Here is an 18,652-nt window from a genome sequence, read left to right as displayed (position 1 = left end):
GGCTCTGCCTATAATGGCAGGCAGCATCGGTACCCAGCATTGTGCCGCTTCCTGAAAAGAGGATAGAGGGAATCCGCCGTGATCTATGGGCCACAGGATCTCGTGCTATCAAGCGGACTCTAAAGAGCGGCTCCCAATACAGGAAAGACTGTCTCGGCCGTCATCTTCACCCTCGCTGAAACTACCCGTCCGGCCGTCAATACCGAGTGGAACCAATCGCGTGAAAAGGATTTCACAGAAAATTCGAATATGAAGAACGTTGTCGGTTTACGGCTATTCGGACCGTTTAACCCACAAACATACCGCAATGAGTAGTATTCTGTTTCTTTCAAATATTTTTACTTTTCTAAAAAAAAAAATTCATGCGTATCTTATACATAAATAGATCTTACAGATTTGCATTTCGATATATGATTATTGTTCAATGTAATTTAGAATGACATTTATATTTTATATATCACTTTCTCTTTCGAATTGGATGAGAAGTTTTAGATTTCTTTATTTTTTTATTATTTTTGATAATTTTAATAAGAGCCAATTTTTATTTCATTAATTTATATATTTAAAAGAGATACAGAGACACAGAGAGAAAATATTGCAATCATTATATTGAAAACTAATTGTTTCTTTAAATTATTTAGTATTAGATTAAGGATATTTATATATACAATATATATTTAAATGTCAATTTAATATTAGTTTTATACATTCTTAATAGAATCCTTTTCAGTTGTAATATTCTATGCTTTACTTTGATGGATGAAAGTATAGTATGAAAAACGGCAGGCCAAGATATTATGAATAGTTGATGGGTATGATCACGCCTAGTTTATAAACTATCATAGGGGAAGATATAATGGAGCAGTTGCGACCGTCTCAAAGATTCGTTCGCGTCGTTGTAGTTTCGGAAATACGTAATAAATCCAGGTGGTAAATATATCGATGGTGAAGTCACGTGGTGCAAGCTAGGTGGTAACTTGTGACTGGATGACCTGATGATTTGTAACTGGTAGCCCGCCGTTTTCTGGCTAATCCCACAAAGCGAGCCGACTTTAGAAATTTCTGGACAATTTTATTCTATAGCACACGATGTGTAAAAAGGACATCGTTTATGCGACCGGTGTGACGACATTGTGACTAACTACTCGTGGAATCCATGAACTAAGTGAAGAAACTAAAGCATAAACATGTATAGAATAAAATATATAGTATTCTGATACTGTTGACCGATAAATGTATAATCGTTCATAAACTAAAAATAAAATTCATAATTGTTTAGATAATATTCTTTCGGTAAATTAATCCAAAAGGAATAATTTTCAAAGTACTCCAAAGCGTTTAAAGAAAAAAATTGAAGGTGGTTTAATGGATAAACACTGTTAGACGTCAAAGGGGCAGTTAATTCAATCCTTTGAATTGAATAACATTTTGTTATTTTTAATTTCTATGTATATCAAAATGTAAATCAATCTATTTTTGTAATTAGTTTCACTGTAAATAACATTTATATTAATAAGCACTTCGTAAGTAACAAATTAAATTTGGGTCAAATTTAATAAATTTTTTAAGTTGTTAATTTTTTTAAATTGTTAAACTCTTATAAAAATAATTAATAGCTTAAAAATTGGATATAATTTTGATCTATAACATTATAAATTTAACAGTGAAGTCTTTTTTCTTTTTAGAAATAGAAGTAATTTAACAAATAAAAAATAATTTCGCGAAGTATGATGTATGTAAAGACATAAAAGTCAAAGCGAACCCCATCTGCGAAACGACGTTCGTTTATATATCGCTCGCGGATGCGTCCCTGGCGTTAGCACCGTCTCCGTTTTCATCATTGCCTCCTCTTCGCCATTCCTTCTTTTTACTCCTTCGCCATCTCTCTCTTCCTCGCATCTCAATCTAGACCCCTCATCATGTTTTAATTTCACGGCCAGCTTTCCCCTCGCTCTGGATCCCTTCCGCGCTGCCAGCAGCCGGTACCAGATAGAGAGATGGAAAGCAAGGACGAGAGAGAAAAAGAGAGTGAGAAAAAGATGAAGCACAAACTCTTGTTGGTAACGAAGATGGGATGTACAGAGATATGGGCGCAAGGAAGATGGGATATTTAACCCCACCGATAGAAGATTCATATCCAGGGAGGCGTCACCTTGATCTCCCTTCCTTATCGATAGAGAAACTCCCTTTATTCAAATGTCGATGACTCGGAAGCGACGGGGAAGGTATCTTAAAGAGGGGGACGAATGATTCGAATGGTAACAGTGGCTAATCCACACGCTGCGAAAAGTTTACCCCCCACTATTTCACCCTTACAATGTGCTCCTATTGCGTTGCTCGTATACATTTTCTTTTGATCATCTAAAGGGCTATAGATAATAAAATGACGTAAAAAAATTACTCTTACAGTCAAGATGAGACGATATAAAAATTTCGATTAATCTGCAAATTGACGCGTTGACGACTTATTTTGCCTTGACAACTTATTTTAACAGCATTCTTCTTATTTTATTACAATACGCATGATCTTCGCCAATTTTTACGTGATTATACGAACACGTGCGCGACTGAAACGAGCTATGAGAAACGTCTGCTTTAATCTACTTTATAAAACGAATTTTTCGCTTTTAGCACGCAAGTCAATTTTAAAATATCGAGAAAGGCATGAAATTTGAAAGAATATTATTATCTGTAGTAATTTTCAACATTTCTCTAATATTTCCGATTTAATGATTTCTATACATACGATTTTTAATCTCTAGATACATAAAAAAAAGTTTTTAAGCAATATTTATATTTCTATGATATTTTTTAAATATATATTTTCTATAAGAGGTAATTTTTTAAAAAATTTTAAGGCTCTCTTTCTCTCTCTCTCTCTCTCTATTTTACAATAGTGTTCAATTTAAAAAATTATCGAAATTTTTCTTGTTTTATTGAATTTATGTAATATTTATTAGAAAATCATATGTTCAAGAGTTATATTAATAAACGCAAAAATTAATTGATATTCTTATTTAAATTGTCAACCTTAGAAAACGTATATTTTAATACTATATATCATCCTTTTATACCTAAAAACTTGTGAAATAGGATAATATGATAAATTACATTTCCTTTACTATGTTTTGACGAATCGAAAAATGCATACGAAAAGAACGTTTTGATAAAACATCTAAAATTTAGTTAGATACAGATCTGAAAATAATTTTTTTGGACTATCAGCATAAGGAGAAATGCTGCAAAAAATGTTGATGTCCAGCAATCAGTTTGTACGTCCTACATAATTATTTTGATTCAACAAAATTATTTTTAGATTTTTAAATACTTTAGTAAAGCCATTCATTCCATGTATAACTCCAGCACCTATCACAGAGATTCTTAAGCACTCTAAACGCAGCGCGATTATCTTACGACAAAGGTTTCATGGTTGACGGACTTTGTGAGAATGATGAATAATAAATGCTCGAGCTAAAAATTAAGTCACTTCAAGTTGTTGCGCAGTAACAATTTTTTTGCCATTATTTTTTTATTGTTTTATGATTGAAATAGCATGCCATTTGTTTCCGAGCGTCTTATTTTATTCATATGCCGAACGAAGTATTATATTTCATTCAAGTGTAACGTAAACTGTATCGAATTCAAGGCTATTACTATTTATCGATTTGAAATATCTAATTAATTTCTTTAAAATTCTCCTTTTGAAATGAACATATTAGGTGTACAACTTTGCTTCCGCCGTTTTCCTATAGATGGCTTTAGCGGTAAGTGGTGGTCGAAATAAATAGATTATAGACGTCATACAATAAACTTGGGCATCTGTCAACATAACCCCATAGAAACATTAGTCGATTTGTGTCTGCATCATAAAGTTATTCTCGATTGAAAATGTCAGTTTACGAGCCAAATTCTCGTCATTTGTGAGAGGTTTTAATTTTTTGCTTCAATATGAAGAAATCTGTGGCTGAGGCTCATCGAATGCTCTCAAATACTTATGGTGAGGCCGCTATTAGTGAAAGAACGTGAGTGGTTTCAACGCTTCAAGAACAGTGATTTTGACGTCCAAGGTCATGCTCTGTATTTCGTGAGACCAGCTCGGCGTAGTGTATTATGAACTGTTAAAACCGACTGAAACAATCACAGGCGATCGATATCGAACGCAATTGATGCGTTTGAGCCGAGCATTGAAAGACAAACGGCCGCAATACAACGAGAGACACGATAAAGTGATTTTGCAGCATGACAATGCTCGATCTCATGTTGCGAAAATGGTCAAGACATACTTGGAAACGTTGAAATGGGAAGTCCTACCTCACCCGCCGTATTTTCCGTTGCTTCTTCTGACTACCACTTGTTTCAATGGCACACGGCCTGGCTGACCAGCACTTCCGGTCTTATGAAGAAGTAAAAAATTGGATCGATTCGTGGATAGCCTCAAAAGATGATCAATTTTTTCGACGCGGGATTCGTACGCTACCCGAAAGATGGGAGAAAGTAGTGGCCAGCGATGGACAATACTTTGAATCATAAATGTATAACCAGTTTTTTATAATAAAGCCTCGAATTTCGGAAAAAAACGGCGGAAGCAAAGTTGTATACCTAATATATAATTTTATGGATGTATAACTTTATAAATAATGTTTCCAATAAAATGTGTAAAATTTGACATACTGGCTGTAAAAAACAGGTAGTTAACCGAGAGAGCATTGAATTGCTTTTGTGGTTACCATGCTTGACAGAATCCTAATAAGGATCGGTAGTATAAATAAAGTCATTTGCGGTATCATGCTCATAAGTTTTTGTTGAATCAATTCTTCCGGTGATTAATGAGAAATGAATTTTTTACGGCGATGAATATAAGTGCACGCAACTTTTCTCATTCAATTTTTCTAACAAAAATATAATATCGCGCACATTTCTACATTATTATATGCAATCATATAATGAGACGCAATCTCTTTACAATGTTTTTGCAACTTTTCTAGATTATATGGATCGTAGCTTAGAGTGATCGTTAGTGGCAATCGCGTGGCAATCGCGTTCCGTCGGTTATAAGCTATAAGTTAAACTGCTACACTCTATCGTCCACTAAAGCTGATGCTCGGAAACAGGTTTCACATAAATTGCATTATTTTCCCGGTAAATTCACGATTACCACGGCTAGTGTCCTACTAAGGAGTCCTAATAAGGAGTCGAGGGTATAAATAAAGTCATTTGTGGCAGTTGCCGTCCTGCCCTTCGTTGGAACCCTTCGAATCGGGCCTTTCGTCGCGTATGAGAACGTAGAAATCGCAACCAAGGATCGCATCTCGAATGGGACTCTGGAGGATCGGTTTGTTTTGCGGATTAGGCTCATGTTTTAGTCGCGGCCCGCGACGAATTACGAAACGCGGACCGGCGCACGTCGCCGCTTTTTCTCTCAGCGAGAGTCATCAGGCCGTCGACTTTCAATACCACGACGAGTGAGCCACGAAGAGCTACGTCCGAAATTGCTTCCATAAATATTCAGCGCACATAATCGAATTTGCGAAACAATAAACTCGCTGATTGGAAATTAATCAAGTCACACCGTTTACGAGTTTACGGTGAACTGTTTTCGCCGTCGACGAATGTATAGACTGAGATTAGGTTGAGACATCAAAACTTATATGTACAACGTTAAAAATTTATTATAAGAATAAATAATTAGTTTATATTATCTATGGGATTTACATAATGTTTTAATATATAAAAACGTTTTAGTAACTTATATCGATGAATGCCTATCGTATAATAAATGGTAGTTCTCTACGCACAATGGTTATAGATTAATTTGCTTTATAGCATTCGGCTAATTGTATTTTATCATTTAATTATATTTTATTAGTATTTTAGCATTGAACGCCTTTATTTCTCTTTATTTTCAATTGTTCTCTGTTTTTTATATTCTTTGTACTACCACCTTTCTCTTTTTCTTGCTTTCAATTTATAACAGTTAATTCCAATAAAATTCAGAGAATTTTTTCAGGATATTCTATATATTACAAAACGGAAGTTCACGCAAATATTGTAGATAGAAGTTGAAGAAAAAGTTGGTTAAAATAGATAATTCACGCAATAGATAAAATCTCAATAATGAACCTCGCGATTACAATATAATAATACATAAAACGCGGTTAATATATCTCATTTTAAAATATTGTTAATTAGATCAGCTTACGTACTTAAGTTGATTATAATTTCTTGAGTATGACAAACAGGTACGTTTAAGACATGCCGTTATATTATTGACTTTTATTAAAAGTACGTATACATGCGCTAAGTGTGTACAAAATTACAATAGCATTACGTAGAAGAGGTTCCGGTGGAAAGAGTATGTACAACAGGGTAATACATCTATATTTATATGTATATCTATGCATATATGTATATGTATAAGGAAAGATTCATTTTTTGGATGAAAGGAGGACAAAGTTAATAAAGAAACTTAAGATATATGAGCATCGTCATCTTAGTTTCTTAAACCGGCAGAATTTAATCCGTCTCGTATAATCTTTCGATTAAGCGTAGGCTTACAAGAGGATCTCGATATGTGATACATCTGTCCTTCGTTACCTCCGCTTACTACGCTATTTATTGAACTAAGAGTAAACATACATCGCGAATTTTAACGCATCTCATTTGTTCTTCCTCGAGTTTGATATATAGCGACGTTGCTGCGGCTTCGTCCCGAATGTGAACTGGAAGACGTGTGCCTCTCGAATGTAAAATGTTAAAATGCAATTATCTTTTGCAGTTTTTCAAATATATTTGTAAACTAATTGTAAGTGCTAAATTTGCGTTAAAGTTACCGTTAGGAAAGTAACTGTTTGATATAAATATATTATAAAGATTACAAATGTGTAGTATAAAAATATTTTATAATATAAGACAATTTACATTCTAGCAAAATTTACATTCAAGCAAATATTAAAACGATATTTATTATCGATCTCGAGCGTAAGTTCGATCGCTCCGAAATAGCCTTGCAACGAAGCCGGGCAACATGACATGACTTGTCGGAAAATAGACTAAATAAACAAACAGTAACAACAAAAATATAAAAAAAATGTTCTCTTTTCGTGATCAATGTAAGCATCGAGCTATTCCGTCATGCTGTCGGCACGACGAATTGGCGCCATCCATTATTTATGACACTGTTGCACCATGCTTGCACATGCACGGTAAGCTGTGCGATGATCGAAATATTAATTCTAAATTTGAATCTACATAAACTTGTAATATTTTTCTGATTCTATAGTAAAAAGATACTTTTTAATATTCTTAATATTCTGTTGACAATTCCATTTGAAATAATTAATCATTCAGATCATTGTATTAAAATTCGTTAATTAATAAAGTATCCTAATATTTCGATCAGCTGCAGCGAATTACTCGATCTCGTGAAAATAATAAGGAAAGCAACAAAGAAGCTTCTTCGAAGTCTTTCCTATTTCATTGGTTGCATTTTGGCACGGGGTTGATTGTGAGTCACGCGCGCTTATCTTTCGTCTTGAGGCGAAATTACGCGCAGAATTTTAATTTGAAAAGTATTCGCCCATCAAATATTAAATTTAGAAGAATTCTTCCTATGAGAATACATCAATTTTTATGAATATTAAGTCCTATAAAATCATTAATAAACATATAACAAATAAATTTACCATAACAGAAATAGAAAAGAAACAACATAACAATCGTGATAAATAAATAAATCAATATCATAAAATGAAATATGTTGCTTCGCCTGTTTTGATAGCAGCAGATTTCAATTATTTCGACATACAATGATTCATAAATCTACGGAGAATACCGTCCAGCGGCTTCGTTCGCAATCAATCTTCCCATAAGTCGTGACTCGTTCTCGTTTGAGCGTCTATAGCGAATCGAAATTAGATTCCCGATCGCTAGTCTGTGAAAAATATCAATTAATAAAACTGAAACGGTAATTTCAGTAGGATATTAAATATTAGTAATACAAAAACAAATTTTGGATATAAATCCATAAGACACACTATCTTACCCTATCCGGACTGTATAATGGCGGATGTTGCGCCGGAAGTCTCAGTGTGCTTCCTAAATCGCGTTCAGCCATGGTGTGACCCTCGCTGGCGCTGTCTCTGATGTCCCTATTGTCTCTAGTGTCTTTGCTGTTTCTTCGGGCGGCGGCGACTTTTGTCGGCGGTTGGATCGTTGTTTCACCGCACGATCTCGCTAAAGTAGAACCAGCCTCGCCTAGATCCAATCTAAGAAGCTTCGTCGGAGCTTGGATAGTTGTCTCGCCGCATGAACGAGCTAGAGTCGAATCGAGATCAACCTGAAGATCTCCACTCCTTAATACCTTCGTCGCTGGTTCCACAGTGGTTTCACCGCATGAACGTGCCAAAGTAGATTCAGCATCCACATTACGGGTCACCGTCGCTGATACCTGTCAATAATTAAAATCCTACTTTTTGTACTTTCTAAACTTAGATTGAGACAAAAACAGAACCATACCTGAAAACCAGCACTCACAAGAGCACCCGTGGGTGTCATCGGATTTCTTGTACCTTGCAAATCAGCTTCCTTGCAGTCTTTCGCGCTAGATATACTTTGTTTCCTATTGGCGGGAGAGCTCGTACCATTGTCGAGATAGTTTATAAGTTTATGTTCCTCGGCAGCAAATGTACTCATGACGGTCTTATTGTAATTTTGTGGTGATTGCGGTGCCGATCGATATTTCGCGCGTGGAATCATAACTGTTAAGGAACGATCACGTTGATCGTCGTTGACTGGTATCGCTACAGAATAATTAAATTTATTAAATTAAATTGATTGAATTTATAAACATAGTACGATTTTAGTGTATTATATTTGTAATCAACAAATATACAAATATTATATGTTACACGTTATACAAATTTTATAAAAATCCTGAATATGAAAGAGATTGTTTGAAATATAATAAATAAGAAGTGGCAAGTAAAACGTACCGGTTGCAGGCACCATAGTAGTTTTTCTGGGAGGATGACGAGGTTTCGCGCTGATCTTACGAACTGGTCGTTTGTTCGGCGGCAAGGGAGCTATCATTTGCGGCGGCGGTGGCAAAACATGCGGTACGTGATGTGGTATCGCTAAGTCAGTGACGCTACCCTCGCTGCTGGTATCACCACCTGTTCCAGGGATCATGGCTCGTCTGTCGCCGGTCTTCCGATTACGTCCTGGGCGACGGAAGCACGTCATTCCCAAACAGATTGCTAAGAGACCCAGCAAGATCGCGCCGGTCGTCACTAGAGCTATCAATAAAACTGCAAATATATGGAAATATAATTGTTAAGAGTTCCATTTTATATGATATTGGTTCTCTTTAATTGCAAAATCATTATACTTTATAAGAAATGCTTTTTCACCTTTGAGATTAACTTGACATCGTTGACCGCTGTGCCAAGGGAAGCATTCGCATATTTCTTGACCGAGAGAATTAGTAACGCAATGACCTTTGTTATTGCAGCCCGCGCATCCCAGTGGCGCTTGCGAACATACCCTTCCGGGATATGCTGGATTTTCTGATAAATCAGCCCAGCCTTCTCTACAAGAACATTGATAGGATCCTCGTAAATTGAAACATGCTGCGTGAGATGAACAATCATGATGCGGACCACCTTCCTTGGAAGTACATTCATCAAAATCAGTCGCCTCGATCTGAATTAGAAGAATGAAATATCAATAATCCATAATTATAACAATTGCCTTTTTGTAGTTATTAATTTATATTGCCACGATTCAATTTACCGAATCAAGATTCTTTGAAGCATAGACCTCAGTACCACCTAAACTGTAATTGCTTCCAACTAAGTATTTCCGAAGGACTTCTTTTAATCTGGTTTCATTAGAGTTATCGCTTAATTGCACATGAAACTCGACTTTTGTAGGATCCGGAATGAATCCAGCAATTTTGAGACCTCTGTATACATCTCTCAAATCACTCTGCATTAAAGTTCTATCTAAAGCTTCCTTTGTCGGAACTATCAAACGTTTATAAGTTGCCGATGTAGAATCGTTTAATGCAGTATCATACGCCACGAATTCATGGCCGATACGATCCAGACCAACACGCAGCGTGTATGTGTAGGTCGCTAAAAATTATTATGCGTTAATTTAAACGTATTAAATCGAGCAATAAGTATATTCGCAAGCAAACTATATCAATAAAAAATGCATACGGATTTACTATAAAACTTACGTTTGCAAGGGCGATCCGGAAACATTCTCGCAAATCCTGGTCGACAGACGCATCTCATCTCGGTTCCTACTTCGGCACATATTTCAGATTTGGATGATTTACACTCCGGTATGCATTGATTCACAATTGGTGTAAGAGGTATTATCGGTGCACCAAGTATTCCACCTGTCAATACTCTATGAATTTCATTACCCATTCCATCTTGCTCATCACGAGAAATTTCCTCCCCGTATTCAGCCTCCACCTAAAAGTCAAGCAAATTATTATGCCCGTCTAAGTAAAAATTATTTCTTAGTTATTTATATTTTAAAATTATTTGATAAGAAAATATCGACTTTAGAAAAATAAAAAAAACAAATTTCTTAAATAAAACACGCTGATGAGAAGCTTCTGTTTATTGTGACGAATAGTATTTATTTCATAAATCAGTACCTCTTCTCCTCCAGGCACAGGTGGTTTCTGATCGCTCATTACAACAAATATAGAATCATTATCTGCTATGTTGTCGTATGACGAAGGTATCCTGGTAACAATCGGTTGTAAGATTGTCGAAGTTACTGTAGACACTACGCTTGTTGGACGCAGCAGTGTTTCCGTCACAGTCTCGACAGTCGTCGTGGTCATTGTGTGCGTAAGTAAAAGCGTCCTCGTCGTTGGCGGCGAACCCAACACCGATGTTTTAGTTCTCGTTACCGTTGAAGTTTTGAATCTTGTCACCTAATTTACGATCATTAATATGTAATTAGTACGGTTATATATCATTAATCAGTAATAATGTGATTATTTAAGAAATAAACAAATATTTAAATTTATGTCAAGATGTTCGTACCTCTTTTGGTTTCGTGTGAATAGTAGCATTGAATTGATTTTTGGCAATGGTACTGGTCGCCTTTACAATATTTTTCGTAAACTGCGTATCCGAGTTGCTTACCTCGGGACGCGTCTTATTGCCCGGTGTTGGTATCAATGTATTGATTACTTTACTGATCGAACTGTCGACTCTAGTCACAATTATGGATGACTCTTTATTCGCCGTTTTATTCACGATGCTGTATTCGATTATTTGTGGTTTTTGTGTCTTGATATTCGATACTATCGAATGCTGTTTCTTTTCCGTTTCTATAATGAATGTTAAAGACTCGGTAGGTTCCAATCTTGTTGACGGTAGGATGCTTTCGCGGCTAGATTCTAAGAATATCGGATGCTCGGGTCGCTTAACAGGATTTGATGGAATGTCTAAAACGTACGACCTCGTCGGATTGACATCATGGTGAATTGTCGATTTACTCGGCTGAATGTGATCTATTTGAGGTGGTCGCAGTTTTGTCGGTATTACTATATTTGTCGTCAACGTCGATGTCGATTGAATGGCAATTCTAAAATGCAACAATTTAATTATTATAATTTGTTTTAACAGAGATTTTATTAAATAATTTACGTAATTTACGTACCTAGACACATGTCTTGTATCAAACGGTCGCACGGTGTAAATGCTGACATGTTCGCTCATTCGCGTTTTTACAGGTTTAAGGATATCGGTAACGTCAATTACGACTGGTAGATCAACAGTACCATGAATAATTGGGATTTTCGATTCAATATCCTGGATTACTGGGATGTGAGACGTCGCAACGGCAGTAGCTATCTGTATGGAACCGGAAACTGCGACAGCTGGCCTTATAGTAGCGATCTCGAGCGGTCTCGTAGTTGTTAATATTGGCGGTGGCACCATGTCCTAAAGTATAAAATAAATATATAAAATATATCGCTAGATTATGCGACTGTTTTGTAAAAATTTTTCTCAAAGTTTTTTATACAAATTTTAGGAAGATTTTTCAGAAATATTGAGAAAGTCTATATCTTTTTTTAGAATTTTTTATATACATTCTGAAATATTCTAAAATTTCTCATTCTGTAATTTTTAAAAAAATATTTTAAACATTAAATTTATTGAAATTTAAATCTAATGAAAAATTTAAAAAATTAGAATTATTTCTTAAAAATTACAATTATTTCAGAATCCACATGAAGAATTCTAGAAAAGATGTAGACTTTTTCGACACTTCTTTATATGACGACTTTCTTTATATAAAAAATTTTAAGAAATTTTCTAAAAAGTTATAAAATTAATCTGAGAAATTAAATGATAAAAGAAATTCTGAAATTTATATATTATAAATTTTGAAAAATTATATAAAATTATATAAAATTATATAAAAATTATATAAAAATTATATAAAAAATTCTGAGAACAATTTTCACCAACGTACGAATTGCAAATCAAATATTTTGAAGTAATTCAAAATATTTTTTTAAAAAGTAATTACCTGCGACAATAATTCTACGAGGAAAGGTCTTGTAAGTGACGGTCTTGGGCTGGGTGGGACCATATTTGTGTTAGGCGGTGCAATCGTTGTTGATTCTTTTAAAGGTACATATTTTGGCGGCTTCAAACCTGATTCGTCGGTCGTCATTAAGGCGAATCTATCGTCTACGGGTATATGAGTGGTAGTGATGTCCACTGGTGGTGGTGACAATCCGAGCACGTCGCTTGATGGCGGTGGCGGTTTAAGTCCTTCTTGCTCTTTTTTCTTTGATTGATTTAATCCGATCCCCCCGTTTAGAGGTGGTGGCATCATATTTCTAGAGGGAACGTCCTTGATTTTGTCCTTCTCGTTTTGAGAATCCGAGGAAGCAAAGTTCGTCTGATAGGCTGTTTCCAAAGTTTCATCGTTCTTTTTATTTTGTGGTAAATTATGTTTCGTGACTAACATGCTGGGCGGTCGCTCGGTTTGCGTCTTACTGTCTACCTCTTCGCCCATAGCCTCGACCGACATGGAGAACTTAACATTCGGACGACCATGCGTTTCTAGTTCCGCAGTATCGCTCGAAATAATTACCGGCTCCGGCACTTGGGGTTTCGGTTTTGTCAGAATATGAGGATATTCCGGATGCACTCTCGTGAACGTTCCATGTTCTGGTCGAACGATATTCGGACGTTTATTGCCGGTTATAATCGGATGAGATGTAGTGCTATTTTTATTTTCAATTGTTTTCTGTTGAGGATTCACAATATCGGGGACTAGTACATCCGCGTCCCAATTCTGAAGATTATGATTTATTTTTATTCTATGATTCAATGTTTGATTGACAAAAATTTCCGCATTATTCGGTTTGACGTTCTCTGGACGTCTTATAGAGTAATCGGGTCTAACTTCTAATTTAATTGGTGGTTTCGTTAATATCTCTGGTTTATTCCGAGTTAGACTGGGTCTAGAATCAGGCCTAATTGGTCTAGAGAACGGCCTTCCAGGTCTATCTACCTCAACGCCGAATTGAGATATAATCGCTGGTGGCTTCAAATCAATGATATCATCGCGTTCGAGTGAGTTCAGCGTCGTAACTTGTCCGCTTTGCGTCTTAGTCGTAACTGGTCTTGCATTTTCATTATAAGGAGCGGGTATACCGTGAACTATTTCGTAATCGGGTTTATAGCCTTCTTTGTATCCGTAAGAAGTAGTCGGATCGACATGACCATTATAAACACCGAAAGGTTTGCCTTGTACTACGGGCAATTCGTAAGGCCTTGTATTGTAGAAATCGGTACCATGAGGTCCTTGCAAAAGTGGCCTCCCATCCGTTTCGTGTTCGTAAATTATGTCCTGTTCTTGCTCGACTTCTAGCGGTTTGCCTACAACCGTATTGATGGAAATAACTGGTCCATATAAAGTTTGCGATGTCAGAGTTTGATTGATGCTTTGAGAATTCGTTGTGTCTTTTTTATTCTGACCGTCAGTTTCTTGGCTTCTATTTATTTTTCCATAATACTGATTCTGATAATTAATATATTCCGAGGCACCAATATCAGAATCCAATTGTATTTGCTCTGTATTAGTCTGCCATTTTTCAAGATGATCTGGCAATACATGCTGCGTAGCGGATAGTTGAGAATGCTTGTTTTCTTCTGATATCGGATTTGGATGTAAAGGATTGTGATATTCTATTGCACCAGTGGGTACGTTATCGTTCTGCTTATTATCAGTTGGCAAATTCGGCGGCGCAACATTACCTATGTTTATCTTATCCGGATAAATATGAGGTCTATTTTGATTGTCAATTTGAAGAGTAAATATATTAGGGGTTATTCGAGTTGGTTCTTGATGAGGCTGAGGATTCATTGGTGGACGATGCGATAATATAAAGGTGTTGTGCGTCTTTATTGAAGGTCTCTGTGGTCCCGAATACGTTGGTTTCCTAATCGGTGGATATCCAGTAGGTCGTTCCACGAAAACGTGTCTATCTAAGGGCCGATTGGTCGTCGGTCTTGGTCGTGGTCTCGGTCGATTATTTAAAGCGAATCTAATCGGTTTCTTGTCAGATTTCCAATTGGTACCTAAGGTTATTTCGTTTCCAGAATCTGGTTTTCCTAAGAATATATATCGATGTGGAACTTCAGTCGGCGTGACTTCCACACGCCTCGGCGGAGCTTGTTCCATCGGAGTTTGACCATTCGAAAAATGACCACGCATTGGTGGTTGGTGAACTGAATGTACGTGAGAATGGACAGACGAATGACTAGCAGGTTGCGGTCGAACGTTTATTGTCTCGGGTTTGTGATGTACAAGAATTTCTGTATGAACGTGGCCTTGACCAGAACCTCCAGATCCATCAGGTCGTTTAATCAGATGAATCTCCGATGGTCTTTTATCGGGTCTTAGTACAGACACCTCTGGAGTTTCTAGTGGTCTCTCGCGTACAGGTGGCAACAAAATATGTGGACGACTGGAAAAACCTGGTTTTGGTGAAGAAATCTTAAAGTTGGTAGGTGGTGATGGTGGAACCATGTAATGAGTTGGATTTTTCTCGCTTGAATATTGAGGTAATTCTTCAATCTAAACATATATATTAATATAAGAAATGTTGCTTTATGCGATGGCACTAATAAAATTGATACACATACCTTTTGAATACCAATGAAACTTGGTCCAACTTCAGGTTCTGGATAAGGAGATGGATCGTCAAAATATTGGCCACTTATATGAGGTTCATTAGTATCTCCAAAAATCAGAGCTTGTGTGCCACCTTGAGGAATTACGACATTAGCTACTTGACTGGGTTGGATATTGACTAATAAAGGTTGCCCCGTTGATCTATCAATAACGTGTGGGATCTGATGAACTATCGGTTTGGTAGAAATCGGTTTTGATTCTGAACTCTGTATAATAATAGAACTATCCGGTAATAGAGGATCTTTTTGTGCCCATGGTGATTGTTTCTGTTCTTCCGAAGATAACATAATTGAAGTCGGATGTGGTTTTTCGATCGGTTTGTCCGGATGAATCTTGAAATGAATTATTATATGTTACGCATACACACATACACACACACACACACACACACACACACACACACACACACACACACAGAGCATACATAAATATATATAATGCAAATGTATTATATTACAAATAAAACGTACTTCATCATGTCTTGCCGGTGGTGTTAAGGGATCTTTAGCGCTCCATGGTCTTCTATATTTCTCCGGATTCCACTCTGGAATTTTAGGGTTCACATTAGGATTCGCATATTGTTCTACGTTTGGTCTGTTAGGTGGTTTAAGTAAGGGATCATTCTCCAGGATATCCTGTTTTGCTGCGATTCTCTTAGGTGGTGATTGAATAGAAAGTAACTTTTGAGGCTGTTTAGGAGCCGTTGGATGATTTGCATCGAGAGGAATGGAAATCGGTACTTTCAGATGTTCCTCGTAAACCTGATGTGCTGGTAAAATTTGTATTTGTGGATCTTGTGCAGTTTGTTGAGTTTGTACATCGTCGTTGTTCTCTAGCACCTCTAATACAGGATGCACTGGAATATTCGGTACCGGTAATGGTGGCGGTTTCATGCCAATATGCTCTTCATCCTTCAGAAGCGTCTGCGGCGGTCTTGGCGCCATTTTGCCCGGTTTTCCTATGATAACATCGCTATTTGCGGTAATTATTTCACCCGGAGATATTGGTATACCGTCGACAAGACTGCTGGTAACCTTGTGGCGCGTCTCGGCAATATAATTATGATTGAGATTCGCCAAATGAGCAGCTAGAAAAGACAATCATTTCATATTTGAAACGTGCTAAATAAAACATAATAAATAGTTATTGTTAGTTTTTGATAAAAAAAGAATATTATTACCAATATGTTGGCTTTCAGCGGTTTCTATATCACCGTCAGCAAATTCTGCGACAGGTATGTAGATAGGCGATCGTTGTGTTGTGATTTCTTGAATCTCTGCAAGAGATACGCTATCGTTTCTACGAGTAGCCGCAGTTTTTCCTTGCAATAATCCGGCCATTGCTGTGATTACCGGTCCCAGAGCGGATAAACTATTTATTCCTAAAGAACCCAGACTAAGAAGAGGTTTGCTAACTGAATCATCGTCTCCGGATTGAGAATTTGGCCTTTTATTTTGTAGTACATCGCTTAATATTGTAGTACCATTATTATCCTATATAAAAGTTGCAAATCTCATTTATATATAAAATATTCGCATAATTTGATATGTTCCAGAATGATAAATATTATTGTGGAAAACATTTTTTCTCATAATTTAGAAAAAGTTTATAAATGAAAGATACCTGTTTATCAATTGAATCTACTGGCTTTATATCAGAGTTAGTATCCTCCGACGTTTCCATTGACATTGTAGTTGTTGAGTTGTTCGTGGGACTTTTCTCATGTTTTTTTATTTCTGTAATAGAGGTTGATTGTAGGAGATCTGAGGTCGCAGTTGGCTCGATCTGATCTTCATCATCGAAGAAGATAATGGTCGAACCCGTGACGACGTTTTTCACTGGATCGGAATGATGCGCGGTCGTTAATAAGGCGTTCATATAACCGGCGTCTAATAAACTCGGAGCTATTGATTCTGTTACGACGTTTTCAACGATATGTGAACGAGACGTTACAGTTGTTGATGTTTCACCATCTGGACCAGCCTATTTATGATAGAAGAAAGATTTTAAATGTTACAATTCATCATATCTCAAATTAAATTCAGCTTGAATTATTTTTAATCATTTTTACAGGTCACCATTATTCCTACTCAATATCGTCATTAATTTAAAACAATACAGTTAAACAATTTAACTCAATAAAATATATTAAATTTGATTCAAATTTAGTTTATTATTTACTAAATTTATATGTTAATGTGAACGTATTTACTTTGAAACTAATTACAAAAAGAAATTGATTACATTTTGGCATTCATGGAATTAAAAAATATTATTTACATTATAAAATTTTATTATTTAATTCAAGAGAGATTGCCATTGCTCATTTCTTCTATTTAATAGTATATATAAGACATAAATACAATGTACCATATTTACCTGTAATAACGTTGTGAAATAAGTAAATGTGGTAAGGTATGTTTTAGTGGCGAAGATCTGTATAGGTTCCGGCGTAGGACTAACCGGAGCGGTTTTCATAGTTGTTTTTCGCACTGGCACTTTTTCCAATACCACATCAGTCGATGTGGCTACGTTTGTGCGAACTACCGTGCTACCTTTCTCCAAAAATGTGTTGAAATACGTGTATGTGATGTAATATGTTTTAGTCATATCCGTCATGCTACTGTCAGTGTTATCTAAAGCAGTCAGAGTAGTTGTGACACTGGTTGGTCGCGGCGGAGGTGCTGATTCTGTTACTATTAGCTAAAAACAAAAATCGAGAAAAATATATAATGTCATAATAAATATCAATATAGAAATTTGCGGTAAGAAAATAAGTTAACCTGAGTAATCGTGTCGCTGATCGTCTCTATTTTCGTTCGACCTTCTTCCATAAATGTTTTTTCCAACACTGTGGTACTGAGGTATGTATTGGTTTCTGGTCGCGGAGCTTCTGATGGCTCGAGAATCATGTCTAGGTAATGTTGCGGCGCGGTAACCGTGTTCGTTATGACTCTCGTGCTACTTTCTAAGGCATCATTCACATCCGGATGATCTGTGTTCAAAGTCAAATATGTGTACGTCGTTTTAAATACTTCGGTGCGTAAGGTCGGGGATGCATCTAGAGTCACGGCTGCTGTTTCGGAGCCAGGTTTTCTGTGCCGTTCCTCTGTTGCTGTATTCGCTACCACCTAAAAGAAATAAAATTATTATATCAATGAGAATTTTTGTAAATCATTTCAAAAATTGATTATCGATTATGTGAAATCTGTTGTTTGATGATATGAAAAAAAATGTGTGAAAAAGAGATTAAAACTCAGAGAGATTTTATTTAATATCAAAAAAAGATTTAATCGTAATTAAACTTTTTTGTAATAATTTTCCTTCAGAGAGAGAGAGAGAGAGAGAGAGAGAGAGAGAGAGAGAGAGAGAGAGAGAGAGATATAGTATATATATATTAATT

The 18,652-nt window shown here is 36.2% G+C and overlaps 1 protein-coding gene across 1 annotated transcript in view; it reads right to left on the bottom strand.

The window, feature by feature from the left end:
• Window positions 1-7,894: 7,894 nt before the first annotated feature.
• The window catches only part of LOC105626140, a 25,539-nt gene continuing 14,781 nt past the window's right edge, over window positions 7,895-18,652 (bottom strand). The window contains exons 6-23 of the mRNA XM_012207452.1: window positions 18,033-18,380; window positions 17,629-17,952; window positions 16,873-17,232; window positions 16,430-16,742; window positions 15,720-16,336; window positions 15,201-15,581; window positions 14,069-15,132; window positions 12,568-13,996; window positions 11,692-11,975; window positions 11,070-11,616; window positions 10,673-10,957; window positions 10,241-10,484; window positions 9,790-10,133; window positions 9,408-9,699; window positions 8,991-9,305; window positions 8,515-8,798; window positions 8,042-8,446; window positions 7,895-7,930 (exon numbers count right to left, since the gene is read on the bottom strand). Of these exons, the coding sequence (XP_012062842.1) occupies window positions 7,895-7,930; window positions 8,042-8,446; window positions 8,515-8,798; window positions 8,991-9,305; window positions 9,408-9,699; window positions 9,790-10,133; window positions 10,241-10,484; window positions 10,673-10,957; window positions 11,070-11,616; window positions 11,692-11,975; window positions 12,568-13,996; window positions 14,069-15,132; window positions 15,201-15,581; window positions 15,720-16,336; window positions 16,430-16,742; window positions 16,873-17,232; window positions 17,629-17,952; window positions 18,033-18,380 (7,872 nt within the window). The remainder of the gene's footprint in view (window positions 7,931-8,041; window positions 8,447-8,514; window positions 8,799-8,990; window positions 9,306-9,407; window positions 9,700-9,789; window positions 10,134-10,240; window positions 10,485-10,672; window positions 10,958-11,069; window positions 11,617-11,691; window positions 11,976-12,567; window positions 13,997-14,068; window positions 15,133-15,200; window positions 15,582-15,719; window positions 16,337-16,429; window positions 16,743-16,872; window positions 17,233-17,628; window positions 17,953-18,032; window positions 18,381-18,652) is intronic.

The sequence above is a fragment of the Atta cephalotes genome (assembly GCF_000143395.1).
Source record: "Atta cephalotes unplaced genomic scaffold scaffold00004, whole genome shotgun sequence".
NCBI lineage: Eukaryota > Metazoa > Arthropoda > Insecta > Hymenoptera > Formicidae > Atta > Atta cephalotes.
The sequence above is the reverse complement of the archived record's forward strand: the minus strand, read 5'-3'. Positions and strand labels throughout refer to the sequence as shown.